General features: G+C 39.7%; 1 protein-coding gene across 7 annotated transcripts in view; it reads right to left on the bottom strand.

Annotated features, from left to right (window-relative positions):
- Nucleotides 1-403: 403 nt before the first annotated feature.
- The window catches only part of Slc35b3 (solute carrier family 35 member B3), a 31507-nt gene continuing 9098 nt past the window's right edge, over nt 404-22812 (bottom strand). For 6 of the 7 annotated variants that reach the window (XM_027410393.2, XM_027410389.2, XM_027410394.2 and 3 more), the window contains exons 3-10: nt 22408-22529; nt 12793-12947; nt 11338-11445; nt 7971-8068; nt 5970-6062; nt 5409-5520; nt 3457-3526; nt 404-1040 (exon numbers count right to left, since the gene is read on the bottom strand). In XM_027410393.2, coding sequence (XP_027266194.1) covers nt 890-1040; nt 3457-3526; nt 5409-5520; nt 5970-6062; nt 7971-8068; nt 11338-11445; nt 12793-12947; nt 22408-22529 — 909 coding nt within the window. In that variant the 3' untranslated portion in view covers nt 404-889. Of the gene's footprint in view, nt 1041-2339; nt 3116-3456; nt 3527-5408; nt 5521-5969; nt 6063-7970; nt 8069-11337; nt 11446-12792; nt 12948-22407; nt 22530-22812 lie in introns of those variants that run through there. The other variant, XM_035442927.1, reaches the window with a different exon arrangement.

Here is a 22812-nt window from a genome sequence, read left to right on the forward strand (position 1 = left end):
TTTTTTTTTTTTTTTTTTTTTGGTGTTTTTTTGAGACAGGGTTTCTCTGTAGCTTTGGAGGCTGTCCTGGAACTAGCTCTTTTAGACCCAGGCTGGTCTCTTGAACTCACAGAGATCTGACTGCCTCTGCCTCCTAAGTGCTGGGATTAAAGGTGTGTGCCACCACTGCCCGGCTCATTTCATCCTTATATGAAGAGTTAGGATAATTTTATATAACTTAAGATGTTATCTTCTGCCCTTCGTTTAAAATCCAAATTAAAGCCAAACATGGTGGCACACTGTGACCCTAGCACATTTCCTTTAAGCCCTTCACCCTGTGTACACAGACAAGGATGCTTTCAGAATATTTTCACATTATGAGTGAAAAGCCCAGGTTTTAAAGTGCACGTTAAGCCATCCCATCTCCATTTTCTTCAATAACAAATTTTATTAAAACATCATTAAAAAAAATCACAGGATAATTTTATTTATAAATGAATGCTATTTTCTCTAGACTTTAAATCATTGGTCCACTCTTATAACAGAGAAGCAATTTAAATAACACCACCAAAACGGAATGGAAACAAAATAGTGCCCTACTACACAGCCCGAGCTGCATGTTGGAGGGATTCCCAATCAGTCTTGCAACACGGTCATTTCCAGTGAAATGTTCAGGACACTGCTAGGAAGTGCTTTCCTTCATACTGCCTTTATTGAAACATGTCCTGGGTGTGGCTTTCGACTGTTTCGGAGCTGGTCAAGTGTATGTTCTGTAGAGGCTGACATCACAAACAGCTGCTCACACAACAGCAGCCTTCAGATCCTTTGGTTTTCATCACAATCCTTTGGAAAGTCAATTGATGAATGATTATTCCCTTAGAATTCTATTTTAAATAGACTGCCTCAGTGCCTACACAGTCTGTGCCAACGTCCTTGCCTTTTTCACATCCATGGCTTTGTTTATCAGATTGTACACCGATGGCAATCTTATTTTATCCATATTTTTGCTGTAAACATTGAGAAATATGCCAAGCACAACTAACAAACCAGACCATACATACCTAAAAGAAATGAAAAAGTAGGTATTAAAATTAACAAGTTAAAATTTCACTGTTAATTATGACATGTGGTAGTCAGTTCATAATAACTTCAAATAAAAACTTGCTATTAGCTGGGCAGTGGTGGTGCACAGCTTTAATCCTAGCACTTGGGAGGCAGAGGCAGGCAGATCTCTCTGTTTGAGGCCAGTCTGCCCTGTCTCAAAAACAAAACAAAACAACAACAAGAACCAAAAACGAAAACAAAAACCCCAACCAACCAAACCCACAAAACTTGCTATTAGAGATCTAAAATAGTAGTACTAGAATCATGTGTTAAATGGAGCAGACAGTGGCTCACAAAGCTGGTTCCAGTTTGCTTTCCATTACTACTGTACCGACCATGACCAAAAGCAACTTGAGGAAGAATGGTTTTCTTTGGCTTGCACATCCTGAGTCCCATTTCACAGAGGGAAGCCAAGGCAGGAATATTCAAGGCAGGAGCAAAGCAGAGACCATCGGAGACACTGCTTACCTCTTGCTCCTCCTGGCTTGCAGTTTGCTTTATCATATACACCCCACGACCTTCTGTCCAGGGATGGCAATTCCCAGTGAGGTGAACCCTCACACATCAATCATCAGTCAAGAAGATGCCCCCAGGCTTGCCTACAGACTCGGGTGGAGGTATTTTCTCAATTTAAATTCACTCTTATAAGCTGACCCCAGATTGTGTCCAGTTGAAAAAATATATATAAGCAGCCAAATGCCCCACCCCAGCTAAGGTATTGGCAATTAAAGGATGCTGAGGGAGTGTCAATATTCTTCAGGGATGTAGTCCCTGGTAGGTTGCTTATGCTTCCCCATGGATGGCCCCATACTCATGTACATACTAGCAGAACCAAGTAAACTCAGTAGTTAACAAAACAGAGTACGTGAAGTTGGGATAGAAATGGGGGGGTGTGCAGTAGATAGATTTGATCAAAACACATTGTATACATGTATAAAGCCTCACAAACATTTATGCTGAACATATTCAGAAAAAGTTACACAAAGTGAGAGTAATTTAAACTTCAGGGCTACTAGCACATTCAAAGTCTAACCCATACCAAAAGACTTAAGATTATACTTAAAATGCCAGATTCCTATCTATCAAAGGCTATTTCATACATTCAACCCAGCACTCCACCCACCTAGTTGTCCCAGATAAGTAGAACACAGATGATAAGAAAGGACACATTTTTCAGGAAGCAGAGGACCATCATAATTCTATTACTATAATATACAATCACAAGTATAAAGAAATCTATAGACAACAACCTGTAATATAGTGATGGAAATTTACAATTTTATTTAAAATTATGTACCTGTAAACTAGGTTTGAAATTCCAATTCCTGACCTACAATGTTTAAACAAACAGCTTTCAAACACATGACAAACAGCAAAAAGACTGTTGAACACTTTCATAAGAAGCCACAAACTAAGCTGGCGGTGGTGGCGGTGCGTGCCTTTAATCCCAGCACTCAGGAGACAGAGGTTCCAGGCCAGCCTCCAAAGCCAGAGAAAATCTGTCTCAAAACAAAACAAAACAAAAAAACAAAAAAAACAAAGCAAAGCCCCCACAAAAAACCAAAAAACAAACAAAAAAAGAAGCCACAAACTAAATCACTAGGATACATTTACAAAATACTTTAATATTGTTTATCATCATGGAAAGAGGCCATAAAGGTTTTACAAGAAGGAATTTTAAACATAAAATTTATATATTTGAAAGAAAGTAAAATCCTTTACTCAACAAATGCACACCACTTGTACTCACTCCCATCAGAAACATGCACCAACAGTCCTCTATACTGCACTCACCTCCCTCCATCACAGGGCACACACTCCACTAGCAGTCACTCACACTGGCACATACATTTAACTCAGTCAGTGATTCTGCATCACATGTCCTTTCTTATTATTTTTTTTGATTTTATTTATTTATTATATATACAACATTCTGCTTTCATGTATGTCTGCACACCAGAAGAGGGCACCAGATCTTGTAACGGATGGTTGTGAGCCACCATGTGGTTGCTGGAAATTGAACTCAGGATCTCTGGAAGAGCAGTCAGTACTCTTAACCTCTGAGCCATCTCTCCAGCCCCCATATGTTCCTTTCTTACACAATCACATTGCAGTAAGACCACATTTCCACTGGGCTTAACTGGGCAATTTAAGTATACAAAATGACATTCAAAGTAACAAATTATAAAATTCTTAAAATAGCAGAAGACACTTAATAGATAGGATGAAAAGGATCCTGTGTAGAGGACTATAGGTTAACAAACATTAACATATAAGTTAGCACAAAGTAAAAGTTAGAAAATAATTCTGTTTAAGACAAAATATGAAATACAGTATCTAAATTTTGAGAAACTAGAATTAAAAAGTACTTACTGAAATGTGAATGGTTTAGCAAAGAATATAAACGAAAGGACTATGGTCATTGCTTTTCTTCCTGTTGTCACTGCAGGGGGAAAAAGATTTAGATGCACCTTACTATCTTGGCAATATCTGTAAATCATTTATTCTACAAATATGTATATGCCAGAACCTCTGAGGTGCCAGAGACAATGCCACTGACCAACCAACAGCCAACCACATTCATGCTGCTGATGGTTCTGTAGAGAAGGCGCATGGTCCAGCAGCGTGTCTAAGTACAGCTGTAGTAAGTATTCATCAGCGGTCACGGCACGCTGGAGCCACAAAGAAAGGCAGAGCAAGGATTATCCCTTAAAAACAGTGAGAGGTTCACTAGTGTCTGGGATTTCTGTTTGTTTTTGAGACAGGTCTTGCCGTGTCTTTCTCATCCTGCTCCAGCCTCCAATGCACTGAGATTCCAGGCATGCGCCCCACACTGGCTTACAGTGTTTCCTCATGGTGACCTCTGGGAATGGACAGTGAAAGTCCTGCTCTTCAACATCTGTCCTCACACTTCCTCCTCCTCTGGGTATCACACTTGGAACTCTGCTGTAAGGCCCAAGCAGAGGAGCAGCCACACGGCTCCATTCAGGTCTCTCCCCTCACACAGCTTCACTCAGTTCCATCCCTGCTCTCCTGCATCTCACTAGACTACTGCTCCGGGCACTTAACATCAAGTGTGAATGAGTAACTGAGGAACTTGCTCTGGAAACACAAGTCATGGCCTGATCTGCAATGATGGTTTTTAGGATACCTATTTGAGCTGGGCATATGTTCCTGCCTCCCCTGCATTTAGGTGTGGTCATATGTCTCAGGATCTGGCCAGAAAAATGTGTTGTTTTGAATAGTACAGCATCACAGGAGGTTTCCACCAGAGGAGGTCATGTCTTTCCTCTTCCTGGACTCTATCCTGCTGCCCAGCACAGCAGGAGGATGCAATGGTAGGGAGGGTACTGAGGACCATGCAGTCTCTCACCATGCCAACCAAGGAAGCATAGTGAAGACAGCTGGTGTGGACCCAGACAGCTTTGCTGAGAATCCTGATTCTAGCTGCTTGTCACCCAAGCCACTTAACCTTTCCACACTCATGTCTTTCTGAGTGTAACTTAGGAAACCAATGGTGTCAGCTAGTTAGGATTGAGATGAGACTTATATCTGGAAGGGTGACTAGTACACAGGAAGGGCTCTGTGTGAGCTCCTATAATGCCTACCTCTGCCTTTTATTTGACAGTGAAAAAATTTCTGCCTATGTCATGGAGGCAAGCGCGCATTTACAGCTCTGGAAAGCGATGCAGTTCACACAGTCATTGGCTCCCCTCACTCTGCTGTGCATTTCTTCAAACACATCAAATGCAGCCTGCAGTCCTCTACAGTGCCAGGCACAGGCACAGACACACCACCACTGGGCAAGAGAGAAACTGATCTGGGGCTGCTGTTAACAAACATTCAAGTGAAAGGCTTGCAAACTATAAAATGCACCTGCCATATTTTAAGTACAAGGAGACTGGAATTTCAGTAATCAATTAAAAGTATATGAAGGTAGTGTTTTCCCTGAAGGGGTTTCATTCCATCATAGTTTCACAGCAAATTTTTCTAATGTATTTAATGTTTTCAATGAAAATGTATATGTTTGACACAAAAATGAAGCCTTCAGGGCTGGGATGCAGCTCAGTGGTAGAGTGCGTGCCCAGCATGCTGAGGGCCAAGGGTCTATCCTCAGCACTGCACAAAGGGAAAAACAAAAATGAAATCTCCAAAACAAGAAAGTAAGTCCAAACACTGTTTCCTTCAGAACAAAACAAGTTACCAAAGCATAAGATGGAGAGCAGTACTCATTCTAGGGAAGAGGTCAGACTCTTGTGTTTGTGAAACAGCATCAGAAACACAGCTAGTGCTTACTTCCCAATCTTCAGCACTTTTCCTCCTACCTGTTACAGCAAGAAGAGCACCAAAGATTTTAATCAGGGCCAGAACAAATGAGATTCCAAAGTATCCAGTGAGGGAAAAGAGGAAGGCGTAGCCATAGGTTCGAACAGGGTTCTGCAAGAGTGAATGGCCCGTTACAGAGATACAAAGCTACCCCTCTACCCTCCCCAGGAGCCCACCTGTTAGACACAAAGCCAGCCCTGAGGGAGCCCATGGAATCAAGCCACAGATGTGAGTTGGCCTCTTGAGCAATAGTAAGTTATTCCACAATGCTGTCAAGCAGGCAATATTTAGCTTTTTTTTTAATGGGAAAATATTGATGAAATGAAAAACCCTTGATTTGTACATTATAAACTTCTCAAAAATTAACTCATAGGGTAGAGAATGGACAAAAAACTAAATATCAATTATTTCTGAGATCTTTCATTTCTGATATGCAATGTTGTGTTCTGAAAGTTACCAAATTATATCAACAATAGCTTTTTTTTTGAACTAGGCAAAAATAGTACAGAGAAAATTATTAAATGTAAGGTGTTTATTTTTAAAAATGTGATAGTGCTTACCTTTGAACAAAATGCCACTGCAGGGCCTAGTCCACTAGTGCACGACAATCCCAACAAAATGTATACAAAACCGATCGAGTATGAATACAAAACCTATGGGAGGCAGAAGTAAAGCAGAAAAATGACTGTCACACCAAAAGGGGAAACAGAAGGGACTGGATACAAAGAACAATTAATCTACTCAATCAATGCTGCAAAAGGAAACATTTTTAAAGCAACATTATCATTGTCCTACGGCTGAATTTTCTAGAAATAATGGCTGATTCTAGTGACCTATGACCTATGACTTAACACATACATACAGACACACACACACACACACACACACACACACACACACACACACACGCGCGCGCGCGCGAGTATACATACAGCATTATGTAACAAATATTCATGGTCATATGGAACCTTCCATATATGTTTACATTTTACTCATTTCTGGATTAATTGCTAAATTTAAGTAGATTTTAATTTTGTTACTCTAAAAGCATAAATATGAAAAAATCATTAGAGCTACTTATAAGACATAAAAAATGTCCTGAACCCTGGAGTTTGCAGAGGATATGAAAATCTCCACTGCTTAATTTCCCCACTCCCTTTTTACTCCAGTTTATTAGTTCTTCATCCAGGGTTCCTCCAGGTTCTAAGTGAAAAGCCTGCTACAGGTTAGCTACACTGCCCCGTATGTGTAGTCTCACAGATAACCTAATTTTAATCCCATACTTATCACCCAGCTGAAGCCAGAGGTTGTAATTTGTCCTAAAGGAGGACTACAGAGTAACCTAGGATTTGCATCGAGGCTTCAGTTTAAAGCCTGCCACCCTGTGTGCTACCCTGAGTTTCCAGGTGACTTGCATACTCTCAGTTGTGAGGCCACCCTTAACCCAGCCATGAAGAGTAGTGACAACGATCAAGCAAAGATCTGCCAAGGTTCAAGTTTCTGCTACTGAGATGTCACTTAAGATGCCCCATGCTGTGCCCAGACAGCAACAGGAAACACATCCCTTTATGTATTCAATGCAGTGTCTATCTGAACAGCAAAGCAAGTGCATTCTCAATGTCTGTCTGTCTGTATCTCATCTCTCTCTCCTCTCTCTCTCTCTCTCTCTCTCTCTCTCTCTCTCTCTCTCTCTCACACACACACTCACAACTATACAATTAAAAATAAAATTAAAATATTTTAAAGAGACACTTGAATAAAAGACACTTGAATAAAAGGAAAGCCGTATCTTGGTCTTAGACTGAAAGAATCAAGTGTACAGATGCCATGCTCTCAAATGAACATATAATTCAATGCTACATCAGTCACAATCCTGAGGGTGGTTCTAGTTTATGTGAGGGTATGAGCACCCAGTAACTGCTGGTAGTGAAACTCTCTTGAAAAGGAACAAACATGGCTCGTGGCTAGTCCTAACGACGAGGAATGAATGAAGCTGTTCAAGGTCCTATGGGCTGAGGCAGAAATTGATTCTAGAGAACTCAATTCTGACCCCTGTGTGAAGATGTGAGATAAAGAAGGCTTCTAAAATAAGTGGGAAGGGTGGGGTGTTCAGTAAACAGAATTGGGTTGTAGCATGATTTATTTAACAAGAAAAGGGAAATAATAAAACTACTAGGCAACATGGGTGAAAATCTTGAGTTGGAAAAGCCTTTAGACACATAGCCAGAAGCCATCAATAAAAAGAGAAGTTGGACCAATAAGAATTATAAATTTCCACACTGAGAGTAACACAAAGAGAAATACAAACAGAAGGAAAACAATGTCACAAAGAGGTTTCTTTTAACTGATAAAAGATTACAGAAACCAACGAGAAAAACATTGACCAGTTATACAAGCTGTTAGCAGTGACAGGCTCTCTTCCAACTTTCCCCAGTACTGTTAGCATTACATCCTGAAAATGATAGAGTGGACTGAAATGCACATAAAGTCTTGACACTGCAGCTATTTCATAAAATCAGCCATGCATCCTACAGACACACAGGAAACACTGGGGTGCTCACCATCTCAGAGTTGGAAGCACTGTGTAGTTTCATAGCTTTCTCCTGAACGTTCCCAATGACAGCATCTGCACACAGAGCCAGGGAGATGAGCATCACACCTTCAAGGAATAAATAAGAGAATGATCCTCTTTAAGCCAATGAACTGTAAAAGCAAGTCTGACTAGAAGTTTACCTGGGCTAAAAATCAAAAGCAGATTGTCAATCCCATTTGGCTGGAATGCAGAATATTCTGATCTATAACTTGTTTTGTAAGCACGTAGGTGATGATACTAACATAAAAAGACAGACACTAATAAACTAATGCTACCATCAGAATCATACTTCACCATCATGTCAAATCAAGTTCTACTTTTAACTTGGATCATATGATGGAAGGAACACATGCAGAAACTCCAAGAAGATCTATTGGGATTGGTAGCCACACAAAACATTTGAGAGGAAATACAAACATTGAGAGGAAAATCATACACATAAAATGTCTTCTAAGAGATTCAATTTAAAAGGAACACATGGGACATTGCCAAGGTCATTTCTGTGGCATGGCTCCTGACTGGAAAAATACACAGTCTCCTCTATAAACCACACTTTGCAGGTTGTGTCTGTTGAAAAGTGCAGCTTAGGATCTTGGGAAACTGGAATGCCCAACCCTTTTGTAGTTTTACAACCCTTCATTTTCATACTGTCCTAGATGCACCTAAAATAATAGTGCCTTTGTTAGCTTGCCAGCCAAACTGTCTCAGTGACTCTTCACATAAGCAGCCTCCCTTTCATGTCCATGAGGATAGCGTGAACAGTATTACGTTGTCACACACTGCAGTGATAGGTCCAGTGACATAGTCTGAGTGACAGTACTCACTCCTAGGAAGCGGCATGCAGGTGTGCATAAGAACAGGTTGCTTCCGAGTTTCACATACAGAGGAAAAGTTGTCACAGTTCCATCTGTGGGTTTCATGGGGCTCGAAGGCTTTCTTGTCTCAACCTTCTAAATGCTGTAACCTTTCATACAGTTCCTTATGTGGCTACTCCAAACCATTAAACCATTTCCTTACTACTTTATAACTATAATTTTGCTACTGTTATGAATTATATGTAAATATCCAAATGTAGGCTACCTGATATGTGACCCCTGTGGTAGGAAGGGTCGGTAGATACCCTAAGGGGTCATGACCCAGGTTGAGAACTACTGCTCTAAAAACAAAGTGGGGACCAGTGTTCACTAGTTTCTCTCGAGGAGTGTCTGGGTTCTAATTCTTTCAAAATGTGCCCACTGAACTCAGGAAACAAGAAGGTCCAGGTGTCTGTCCTTGGGCACTCCTTCCCTGGCGTGTCCCTGTTGCCCTCCCTGTCTGCATGTTCTCAGCCCTTCTTCCTCAGGTGATGTCACACAAAGTAAGGCAAAAGCGACTAACCCTTGGTTCCCTTTACCCAAGAGTGGGTGGAATTTGTTCTGGAGAATTCTGATCTCTTCTTTCAGACAAAGGCCATCTTTCCTACTTATTAAACAGCATTGCAAAGGAGTGAGGAAGGTCTGTCTTGATCTTTTACAGGAGTTTCACAAGTGGAGAAACTGCTTTTCTGAACCTAATGATTTGGAGCAGCACCCATAGCCACTCTCCGTGTTATCTTTCTACACCTGAGTGCTGCTTTCAACACCTTGCTATTTCCAGAGAATCTTCTTAGGTCTAGCTACATGCAAATATGCACACATACACACTGTTAAGTCAGGGGCATGAATGGGTCACCAAGGAGAAACAGAAACATTGTACATCTGGGACTCTAAAACAGAATGGTTGACTCCATTGTTTTCCTTACAGGTTAATTTTAAACAGGAGGAGGATACAGTGTGTAAACAGAATGAAATACATAGCTGTAAATCATATCAAAGCACACTGCTAGCCTGGCCACAGGTTAGGTAAAGACAAGCTTCAACAGCATGGAAAATTGTTCCCACATCCTCCACCATCTCCTCTCAGCAGCTCTGTATGAGGCAAAGTGTTCTCTCCATCCTCCGGGAGAGCGTACAGGGCCTACAATTCACTCATTCTTAGTTATATTTTTTACCAAATTTAAATTCACTGCAAATCTGTGTCTTCTCTAACTTGGTTTTTATAACTACTTCAAAGAGCCAATGATGTCTGTTTTCAGTATGTCCTTGATGTGAAAGTCTGTGATGTAAAAAAATGAAGATTTCCTGAAAATTCTTGACCCTGATGGCAACAGCTGCTACTATACACATTCTCTGAAATTTAGCAGCCAGGTTTCGGGGAAGCTGAGGCAGCGAGTTCCCTCAGGGCTGTAGCTGTGAGAGGGCTGCCCCAAGAGGCCCATCTGATTCTACTTAAACACACTAGCTCAGGCTGGTTAACTAGGGCCATTAAGACTGACTGAAAACTGGTCTGATTCTTAAGAACAATTGTGAAGCTAATGTCACCAATACGTTCATTATAGAAATGACTATTTTATACATTGTGCTTGCTGGTATTCCAATATTGCCTTTCCCCTGTCCCTCTTAGATATTTTCTTAGTTTTGTTTTCCTGATCTAGAAATTTTAAATGATATTTCAGTCAAGATAAATGATGGGATTACACTGAGTTCTTAGTAAAATTATTTTAGTAAGTCAGGGAAAACATACATACATACATACATACATACATACATACATACATACATATAGTAAATGCCTCAAAACAATTTATCTCAGTGGTTTTCATCCTTCCTAATGCAGTGACTCTTTAAAAATACAGTTCCTCATGTTGTGGTGTCCCCCAAGCATAAAATTATTTTCACTGCTACTATATAACTGTAATTTTGCTACTGTTATGTGTCAGAATGTAAGTTTCTGATATGAGATCTATGTGTAAGGGTCAGAAGACCCCACAAAGTAACCAAAGTAACGAGTTGAGAACCTCTGATTCATCTGCATGATCATGAAAATAAAAACAGGGTTGTAATGTTTATTCTTATTCCTGGACATACTGTGGTACTTCCTTGGCTTTTGAAAAATCTAAATTGAATTGACAAAAGGCACAGAACACGGTGGAGGAAACTGGAAGTCACAGAGTTACAGCTCTATTCATATTACCACTGTGACTTCCCCCCAACCCCTGTGCGCATGGCACCGGTCAGAGCCTACATCCTAACTCTTTTGTCTTTGACAGTTAATGTTTTGACTGGGAGCTTCTTGTCATGCACCACAACAGTGTTACATCTCTACAGCACTGACACTTTTACTACAGTTTGAAAAGTCTGAAAGCCTTGTTAGGTATGAGACTCACCGACATCACAGTACCAGCTAAAATCCTTGTGAAGGCTTACAAATTCTTATTCAAAATAAAATGCTTACGTAAGTTAGGATACATTCCTCACCTGTCAGATTAAAATTTGGTGCAATCGTGCTGTCAGCCAGGGTAAACCAGATCAGGCCAAGGCTCATGCATACTGCAGCAGACACATCTGCAAGGTTGTAACGCTTTCCTATGTAAGACAAAAGGAAGCCTGCCTCATTATGCAAATATTCACCCAGCCTGCTGTCAGATCATAGTGCCTCACCAAGCAGTAGAAGGATATGGTATTCATGTCTAATGCCCCAAACATAAGGGACACTCACATCAAGGCACACCAGCAATGCCAGGAGGGTTAAGATTAAAGCAGGCACCACGTGTTCTTTTAAGATAGAAATGAGATCTTATTTTATCTATTATGACAGGAAAACAAGACAAAAAACAAAACCACACACATGCACCACTTAATGGAGGGGGGGTACACCCTGAAAGTGCACCTGAGGGGGATCTTCTTCTTGTCTGATGTCATCAGGACACCTACTCAGACTGAGATGGCTATGATGTCACTGGGCAATGTGATCTCATGGAAGCATATACATACATAGTCTACTGGTGACCAAGGCTTCCTTATACAGTGCATGACTGCAATTTTGTGAAAGCTGACAAAAGTAAAAGGTATACTCCACAATTTTCACTATTTGTAGAAATGAGTACGTCTTTTATCTAATGTGTAATAAAAGGCTACAGATTTTCCTGTAGTTTGTAAGTTTACCAAGGGAAGAGACTAATGGTTCTGGCTATATTAAATACCATTTCAGTTTATAAATACTGTGTGAAGACTGTTAGGCAGGGGAGAATTCACTCATTTTCCTCTATCTAATGTATTCTAACTTCTGGTAAAAAAAAGTCTAAGGAAATCTATGTGCCTAGTTAGAATTTTTAATAAAGACCTCGTGGTTTTTTTTGTTTTTGTTTTTTTTCCATATGAACAACTATCCTCAAGTGTTCAGTGAGTGGGCTGACACACTGCCACTGTAAAAGGTCAACCCCAGGAAGGCATCTTGATGCACACACTGAGAGCAGGCTGCTCTAGCCCTAGTGACGGGAAGAACCCCAAGACAGAGACCAGGCAACAACTTCCTCCCACGCTTGCTGCTCCAACTGCCTCTTCTTTCTAACCAGCTCTACCCAGATGGAGTCTAAATCATCATAGCTGGAGCAGTCAGAGAAGAAGTGGATGTACTCAGACAGGCTTCACTGTATGGGTGTGGCACTGTGGGATGCATTAGCTTCCAAGATAAGATAATAAAGCAAGACACTGGCTTTTCTCTCTTACGTCCAAATTATGAACCTCAAATACTACAGTATGTTAGAGGAATACAAATGTTGTTTATGACCTCCTATGTTTACCAGATGCTGTATTATCACAATGTCTAGAGTGCTCAATAACAGTATTGTGGACATTTGCTTTTTTTCCTAATGCCAGATGCCACAACACAGCTGCACGCTTCAAACAGTATAAAACATGTCATTACTGTACCTTGAATAAAAACTCCTCCTAGCATAACAGGAATCAGTTTGCAGCACTTGAAGATGACTTGGGTGGGGTAATTCAGGTAGCCCAAGGAAGTGTTTGATAAGCCCATAGTACCCACAGTTAGAAAAGCTATTATCATGTAGGTTTTTCCTGGTATTCTGGAAGAGACAATTTGTAAAACCTTCATTGTGGGACTTGGTTTCATAGAACTTTAGATGGCTTACAACGTGCTTCCCTATTTCTGGTTAATGTTTCTGGAAATATACATTTAAAAAAATCATTCTTTTCAAGTTATAACACCGTTTACTTGTACACTGACAAAAATCACAATATACTTTCACTAAATCATCAACGAGGAATCTCAACTGTATAACAGTAACAGACTTACTGAGATTCTAGCTGATGTATAAATGCTGATCAAAGATTTTCTTACAGTAGCTCTAGGTATAGATAAAATCTATCTTGATTTAATTTGCAAAAAAGAAAGGATTAAAAAACTATGGGCCTCTACAAAGGTAAAAAGGCCCCAATCACTAATTATAAACTAACTTTTACATTGCTTTTGCTTCCTAACTTCTCCATCCAGCATTAGGAAAAAAATGTAACCACCAGAACAAAGAACTTCTCTAGAGAAAGCTACGGCTTCACAACTTCAGGCATGATTGTTAGCACAGTATTTTATAAACCACCTCTTCTTTTTCCATGTTATAATTATCAGCTTCAGGTAAAGTTTCTGATGCTGTCTTTGTAACCTTTAAATTTTTAACTTTGACTCTACCAGGGTTTCCTGAAGGAGATTCTGAATTTGGTATCTTTACAAAGTATGGGCATATACTCACTCTGAGTAGTTACTAATGGCTTATCGTAATAATCTGGCACACTGTCTAATGGACACAAACAGACAAAAGTCATGTAATTTGATTATGCTGTGTACTTAGATGTAACCTACCTACATTTAGGCATTTGTATCAGCATTTAAATCTGGCACAAAGGCACACAATTCCCAATTCCTCCAAGTTTTTTCTTTCTTTCTTTCTTTCTTTCTTTCTTTCTTTCTTTCTTTCTTTCCTTCCTTCCTTCCTTCCTTCCTTCCTTCCTTCCTTCCTTCCCTCCCTCCCTCCCTCCTTCTCTCTCTCCCCTCTTTCTTCTTTTTTTTTTGTGGGACAGGACCTTTAGCTCAGGCTAGCCTCAAATTCCATATATAACTGAGGAAAATCTTGAGCTTTCTGATCTACTACCCAAGTGCTGGGTTGACAAGCATGTGCCACCAAGCCTGGTTATGTGTGATGTTGATAGAACCCATGGCCTTATATATGCTAGGCAAAGACCCTACCAACTGAGCTACATCCCCAACTCTCTACATCTTTTATATGGGTATATATACACTAAAATAACTTGATGGAAAAATTCTATTGAAATGCATTATTTACCCTTTCTTTTTTTTTTTTTTTTTGTTTTTCGAGACAGGGTTTCTCTGTGTAGCTTTGGAGCCTATCCTGGCACTCGTTCTGGAGACCAGGCTGGCCTGGAACTCACAGAGATCCGCCTGCTTCTGCCTCCCAAGTGCTGGGATTAAAGGCATGGGCCACCAAAGCCCGGCGACTTATTACCCTTTCAAGTTTGAGGTTTTTCCTACCTCAGTACTAATGTAGGAGGCAACTCTTAAAATCCACTGCCAATAACTGGCCTGCCCATAGGGTGTCCTTCAATTACTATAACTCAGTGTCCCAGAATCTGACCAATCACTGTCCTTACCAATGAATGGGGAAACATCACTTTCCTAGCCTTGGATAAAAGCTAGTCATCAAATTTCCTCAAAGATAAACTGTAAACAGTGGTAGCCAGAAAGCCAAAATTCCAGTCAGCAAACTTATAAGGAATGGCTATGAAAGCAGGATACAGGCAGAGAGGAGTTGTCCTGACTCTCAGGGCCTCAGGGGGCCAACCCCCAGAGGAACTTGTTACATGACCTTATAAAAATGTCAGTTCTCCCCCAGGTCCTGTTTCCTCATGGGTGATGAGGAAGCTTCATTTCATCAGCCTGTCTCCTGGATTCTGGAGTTTATATTTTATTTAGTTCCTCAATACTTCTTCAAAAAATGGTGGGGAAAAATGCAATTTAAAATAAAGTCCTTCCACTTAAGCTCATATATTTCCTGAATCCCAAACACAGGCAATGGCTAAAAAGGTGTTACTTGGTGAAGGATAGCACATGTTCTGAGCTTTGGAGCTGCCATGTTACTCCCAAATCACACTCTCAAGCAAGCCCAGAGTTCAGAGACTCTCCAGGTCTTGACAGAGCCAATGAGAGGCAGCGCCCAAACCCATGACCTTTAAATTCTAAATCTTGTGCTGATGCTAACATATCACCACTTACACAGACCCAGGCAGAGAAAACAACTAAGCAGAGTGTAGGTCAGAGGCTAAAGGGAGTAACAACAGTCAGGGAAATTTGAAGTCAAGTACATTAAAGACAAGGAACTCGGTGGCTGGATGAAGCTCTAAACACTTCAAGACAATGTACCTTGTAAAGAAATGGCTTCAGTTCACAACTACTGATTTTAAGTCTATAGAGATTCATCTTTCAAAATCTTTCTATGTTTAAATCAAATGCAATTTATTTATTTTTTCAAATATTTTATGGTCACATAGCTAGGAAGCTGAGATAACCTAGCCCCGCAGCACACTTCGTCTGGCTGGCTGATACTGAGATGTTTCCTCCTCAAACTCAACTTCAGGAGCTATACCCTGATATGACTTGCACTCTGAAGCAGCCGTTTCCAAGAAAATGGATCATTGGCCCTCACTATTAGTCTTAGCAATGATATTTACTTACTTTCTAGTCCATCACCCATGTTTTATCTTGTAGTTTTAGAGCACAAAAAAGTAATAGAGATGATATTCTCACACTTGAGTAACTGTAACAGCTGTAAAAATTTACCAACAATAGAATTTGGGAAACAAAATTAAATCTATAAAGAAATTTGTTACATTCTTCTAGTAAGCGGATTTAAATATTTGAAGTTGAATAGTTACCTATGTATATATTTCAAAAACAATTCTGTAGAAAAATAACAAGCTATGATTTTTGAGGCATTAAACGTTTATACAAAAGATGGAGTGTCAGTATTGTCTTTATTATCCTTTAACTGCCCCAGATACATGACTATATGCATCCTACACTCAATGAAAGGATGAACATGCTTCATGTACTCCCAAACTGCAAGCCCACATTCCTAACTACCTTCTGTTTATGGTCACAGTATAACTGTATTTTGTTTTATATGCCATTAAAGATAACCAAAGTATTTTTTCCAAATCTATATGGTTACTAATTTAAAAGATTTTCAAATTAACAAAAAGAAATTCGTTCCTCCAGTACTTAGGAACACAGATCCCCAAACTAAGACAAGAATGTAGTAAATGGACTTGTAGTCTAAAGGGAAGCTGACAGGTTGGGAGAGAGATGAGGGTGGGCAGGGTGAGATTATGTATGCTTGTGGGAAACTGCCAAAGAACAAATTGTATCAATTAAAAGAACAGACACCTTGGACTTTCAGGTAAGGCAGCCGCCTCCACACGACTTAGTGAAGAAACAGCTATATAAAAGATTGTATTTCAAGACAGTGGATACACCAACAGGAGCAGAGCTAAGACTAACAGCTCTGGCTGCTGTCTGGTGGGGGTAGGGTGGGGTGCAAAGGGAAGTCAGTCCTGGTGAAGACACAGTTTTACCCCTGGGACAAGGCACAAAGAGCCTCCAATTCAGTGGTGGGTTTTGGTGAGACTTATGTCTCAGGCAGATGGGTCGGTGCTGGAGAGGAACCTACTCTGAGGGCAGTGCCTGGGCACCAATCTGAGGGAACCCGACTGTTTAAAACTTATCTACTTGGGGTGGCAAAAAACAAACAACAACAACAACAAAAAAAACAAAAACAAAAAAAAAAACAAAAAAACGAGACAAGCCAGAGAGCCTGTGTAGGACCTGAGAACTCTGAAGGCCCAGGAGGCTGCCTGGGGGCCACAGCTGCACCCCTCCATGAGGGTGATGATCACTCAAGTGGTGCTTTGTCCGAATGGGTATCAGTGCTGTTTGTGCCACACTCCCTGAGCCCCCTCCAAACAGAGTTTCCGTGACACCAGGGGTACCTATGTAAGGGGTCACAGGAGGAAAGTGTCTGCCCAGCCCATAATTGCAGAGATTCTGCTATACAGACGAGACTGCAAACTGTACTCTGAGACTTGTTCAATACCACACAAACCACAGCAAAGACAGGGCCACAAGGCCACTAGCCTCTCTGCCAGCAAAAACTGGCAGGACCCACATGGCTGCATCCTTTGTTCCCCAAGCTTCTCTTTCTTGGGTATAATTAGTAGTAGTTTTTACTTTATTGTATTAAAAACAGATCTATGTTTTCACTTTTCTCTTTCATACATTCATCTAATTCTGTCTACCCTTTTTATTTTCTTTGCTAGGCAAGCGTTTTTTTCTTTTTTTTTTTCTCTTTATGCCTCTTACATTTTCCCTCCATTCCTTTTAGTAACACTCTAACCTTAGTTTGTTTGTTTATTTATTTATTTATTTATTTGTGTTCTTGAGACATGGTTTTCTCTAACAGTCCTGGCTGCTCTGAAAGTCGCTTTGTAGATGATGGTGGCCTAGAATTTACAGAGATCCACCTGCCTCTGCGTCTGAGTGCTGGGATTAAAGGTGTGTTGCCACCACACCTGGCTTGACCTTATTTTAGAAAACAAACAAACCCGTTTATTTATTTTTTTTTCTGTTTCCTAAAATAGGTCTAATTTTGTTTTTGAACTTTCTCATTATAGGAAAATTTTGTTTATTGGCTTTTAATTTTTTGTTTTTCTCTTTCCTTTTTTAATACTCATCTATTCTTTTTCCTTCATTTATTTACCTGTTTCTTCTCTATTGTTCCTCCTCCTCATGCCTCTTCCATCGCACTCATTCACTATTTCCAAATGTATTACCATCACTTTTAACATTACAGCACATTCTACATTAGTTTTGGTCATTTTTTGTTTATGTTATTAATATTATTATTATTTTACCTTTTTCAATTGTACTGGGGATTGAGCCTTCAAGAAAAGGAATTGGAAGGGATACCCCAACCAAGAGATGTGTAAACAGCTACAAAGAACACACACACACACACACACACACACACACACATACTCAGAGAGAGAGAGAGGCATGTGACTTCAAAAGATTCTACTCAATTATTGAACTCAGTAATACTACTGAAATGGTGAAATGTTGAAAAGACACCTAGAGTGTATTAGTAAAAAAGATAAGTGACCTTAAAGAACCCACACACAGGCAGCAGGATAAAACCCAGGACTTGAAGTCAGCAATGCAGAAAGAGTTAAAAAAAAAAAAATAAGGGGGGTGGGGGGATGAGAAACTGTAATGTGGATGAAAAGCTGGGCAAAGGGGAAAATTAAGGAAATTGAGATTTTGAAAAAAAAGTTGGAAACAAAAAATTTCAACGAATCAAAAGCACAATTGGAAGCATCACGAAGAGACTTGATCAAGTAGAAAAAAAAGTTTCAGGGATGCTACATTCAAATATTGTTAAAGAAAACAATAAAGGGGTATAACCCCAAAGTCAAAGCACTCTGGAACCTAAGAAAGGGACCAAACAAAGAACCTTGGGTAGAAGCTGAGTTAAGAATGACAGGCAAGAAGCCTGTAAAATCATAGCAGAAAATCTCATAGGTCTAGAGAAAGAAATGGGCATCCAAACACGGAAGGTCAGAGTTCCAAATAGACATGACCAGAGAAGAATGTCTCCATGGCATATAAAAATACAATGAACAAAGAGGAAAACTTTAGTTCACATACAGAAATCCAAACATCGGAGTAACATCAGATCTCTCTCATCAGCAACTTCAGCCCAGGAAACCATGGAATGACACAGTTTAAGCCTGCTGACCAAGTTGCTATATTCGACAGCATTATCATTGCAAACTGATAAAAACTGTAAATATTTGAAGGTCGGCACAAATTAAGGCACTTCATGACCACCAGTTTAGTATTCCAGAAGACACTTAAAGGAGTACTCAACACAGAGGAAGATGAAAAAACAGTCTCAAACAGGAGACAATAATAAAGCATGACTTTCATGAGAGGAACAGACAATAAGGAGAGCTCAGAAGCAATCCACCATGCCCAATGCAGTAAACCTAACCGCAGGGAGAAAGAATAAACAACAATGTAAGCACAGAATTACAGTAATTAGTAAACAATTTCCAAAGATAAATGACCTCAAGTGTAGATGACTTCAACTCAACAATGAAGAGATGCAAACTAGCTGATAATATTAAAATCTAAATCTAGCTGATGTTTCCAAGAAACATCTCTCTGGAAGATACCCAACAGAGAGTCAAAGGATAGAAGTAGACCTACCAAGCAAATGGAAACTGAATATAAGCTGGCGTAGCTTTTTGGTAGTTGATAACTTCAAATCCAATTAAGATATAAGTAATAAAGGGCAGCATATAGTAATAAAACAGTTATAAATATTGTAAATAAGAATGCCCCAAACACTGTGTTTCATGATTTCATATAAATATTAACAGACATGAAAGTCACTTAAGTGTGAATACAATATAGTGGGAGGTTTTATAGCCAATTCTCATCTTTAGAAAAGTCATTCAAACTAAAAATCTACAAGGAAACTTTAAACTATAACATTGGTGAATGGATTTAACAGACATAGTAGCTTCATATCCCAGATGAAGGGCTGGCTCAATATACACAAATCAATGCAATTCATCACATAAATAATCTTAAGGACAGAAATCACAAGATAGTCTCAATATATGGAGAAACCATCACAGACAAAGTTCAATACCCCTTTGTGATTGAAACGCTTAAGAAACTAGGAATAGAAAATGTCTACATCAAGAAATTCAAGTCTCCAGATGGTAAACCTATATACTCAAAGTGCTCAAAATCTTAGCTAAAGGGCCAGCAAGTGGCTGAGTGTGTAAACTGGCCTACTGTAAAGACTGAAAACCAGGACTCAGAGAGCAGTCAAAGAACTGACTCCTGAAAGGTGTCTTCAGACCTATTCTCACACATGCCCACATACATGCAGTGACACTCAAGCTTTCTCTTCCTTCCTCACCCCACAATGTCACATGCACTGCATTTTGAAAAACTAAAACAGCATATTCTTTATGTTAGAAAATAAAGAGAAAAAATAAAAAGTATACAAAGAGGAAAGAAAAAAGCCAAATCATAGTTGTGTACAGCATGATCCTATATTTAAGGAACTTAGAGGCACTACCAGATGATTTTTCTGATTGATTTTACATACTAAAACCAAGTTTACTAAGGAAGAAATGAAGAAAATCCACTTACAATAGTTTAAAACCAAAATAAAAACATGGAAATAACCAAGGAATAAACTTAACCAAGAGTTCATGAAAGACTGCTCTAATGATACTTGCAGACAATAAAGAAACGGAGGACACCAGACTGAGACAATCCTAAAAATCATTCACAAGCACAAAGGACCTCAAAGCACACCTAATAGAAAGTACAATGCACTATAGAGCCATATTGATAAAAAAGTATGATGGTGGACCCCCAGCAGATATAGACCAACAGAATAGAAGATCTACAGAGAAACTCACACAGCTACATACAACATAAAATAGGAAAAGACAGCTGCTATCAACACACAGTGCTGGGAAAGTGGACACTCATGTAGAGCCAGAGCCATTACTCACACTGCATAAAAATGAATTAAAAAACAGGCCAAAGATCTTAATATAAGACTTAATGCCCCGGCTGTGGCGATGCATGCCTTTATAGTCCCAGCACTTGGGAGGCAGAGACAGGTGGATCTCTGTGAGTTTGATTGAGGCCAGCCTGGTCTACTGAGTGAGTTCCAGGACAGACTACAAAGAAACCTTGTCTCAGAAGGAAAAAAGAAAGAAAGAAAAGAAAAGAAAGAAAGAAAGAAAGAAAGAAAGAAAGAAAGAAAGATAGACTAATGCTCTTAAATTATTAGGGGGAAAGCACTTCAAGATACAGGCATGGCCAGAGACATAACTAAAAGTACTCCAGAAGTGAAGGAGAATCCCAAGAACATACCAACTATATCATAGAAAATTGAAAACCTTCTGCTCAGCAAAGAAAACACCAAATGAAGATGCAAAAGTCTTTGCTAACTATACACTAGACAGGTGATTAATATTGAAAATATATTACCCCCTCCCAAATTAAAAACCATAACAAAAATCATGCAGTCAAGAAATGGGCTAAGAGACTGAATACAAAATTTTCAAGAGTAAAGGTCAATGGCCAGGAGATATTTGGAAACATGGGCAACATCCCTAGCCATCAAGGAAATGCAAATTCAATCTGCATTGAGATTCTACTTCAATCCAGTCAGAATGGTTATCACAAAGAAAACACAACACATGGCAATACATTTCTGGAGGGGATGAGGGGAAAGAGGAATGTTTATACCCTGCTGGTGGGAATAAAAACTGGTGCCACCACTATGGAAATTAGGAAGGGGTTTTCTAAAAAACTAAAGAATAGTATCATAGCACATGGCCCAGTTATGCCATTCCTCATGTACTGAACAGATGACACACCACAGACAGATTTGCATATCCAAGGCTACTGCTTTACTATTCTCCACAGCCAGGGGAGCGAGTTAGCCCAGATGTCTAACAACCTAGGAATAGATGAGGAAACAAGGTGTGTCTACATAATGGAGCTTTATTTAGCCATGAAGAGAAACACAATCCTGACATCTGCAAGGAAATGAACAGAGCTGGAATTCATGATGTTAAATGAACTAAAATCATAAAGAGATAGTCATATGCCCCCTCCCACACACACAGGGTACCCAAATTTATGTATATTAAACTTATGAGGAAGTACTTGAAATTAGAAAGTGGACGATAGGGAAGAAGGAAGAGAGGAGAGGGTAATCAAACACCTGTGACGTCATGAAACCAGGTATGGGGACTACCTATGGGAAGGGAACAGCAAGAGTGGGACAGGTAAGATGTGGGCTGCAGTGTAGGAGGGTATGATCCAGAACACCATACGATGACACATGTACATGAGAATGCCATACTGGATCCCTACTACTAACTCATTAAAACAAAACAAAACAAAACAAAACAAAAAAGCCAGATCTCAACTACTAGACATTTTGTGACAATGTCAGGAGATATGGCCCATGAAACATTAACTTGACACTTCAAAAACTATTAGAAAACTTGACACTGGCCTTTCGCTTACCTACTGTGATGTTGGTACATTTTAAATCTTTCATTAGTCCTGCCTTGGTCACTTCGTGATAATGTGTTATCTGAGCTCTGGGGGAATGTGCCCAACCATGAATTGAACCAATGTTCTCTTTAACGTTGTGACATGGCATTTAAAGGGGGAATTTACTTTTTTACAGGCCATAAAGGAAATAGATTTATTATCTTAAGCGAGTAGTTTACACTGATAAAAACTCATGGTCAGATGCTAGCAGGAAATGTAGAATCTTGCACAGTCGCATGCTGACCCCTCCTCCCCCAGCCCCAGATCCAACTGATGCAGATAAGCACATCACATACCTTCTCCTTTTGTCCTGAATGAGCTGAAGTTCTATTAGGCCAAATATTGAGTAGAATGCAAATTGCACTAAGGTAAGGTACCAGCCATAGGGCTTAAAGCCTTCCATTGAAAATATCAACTCCTGTAAGAAGACAATGAACGCTGTTAAATTCAAGGTGGAGACTGACTTTCAGTCCATGGCTATGTGTCCATTTTACAAGTAAGCAAGCCATACTACATTCAACCCCAACACACTCACATCAAATCACTAGACTTCATAAGACGACTTAGGCATGAAAATCAACAGAGCAGTAACTAAACTGCAATGTCTTCTGCTTCTTTGTTAAAAACATAAAAAAAAAAGACCAAAATTAAAGCTGCCCCTAACAAAATAGGTGGTCAATTCAAGAACTCACACAAAAAGC

The sequence above is a fragment of the Cricetulus griseus genome, chromosome 3, assembly GCF_003668045.3.
Source record: "Cricetulus griseus strain 17A/GY chromosome 3, alternate assembly CriGri-PICRH-1.0, whole genome shotgun sequence".
Lineage (NCBI taxonomy): Eukaryota > Metazoa > Chordata > Mammalia > Rodentia > Cricetidae > Cricetulus > Cricetulus griseus.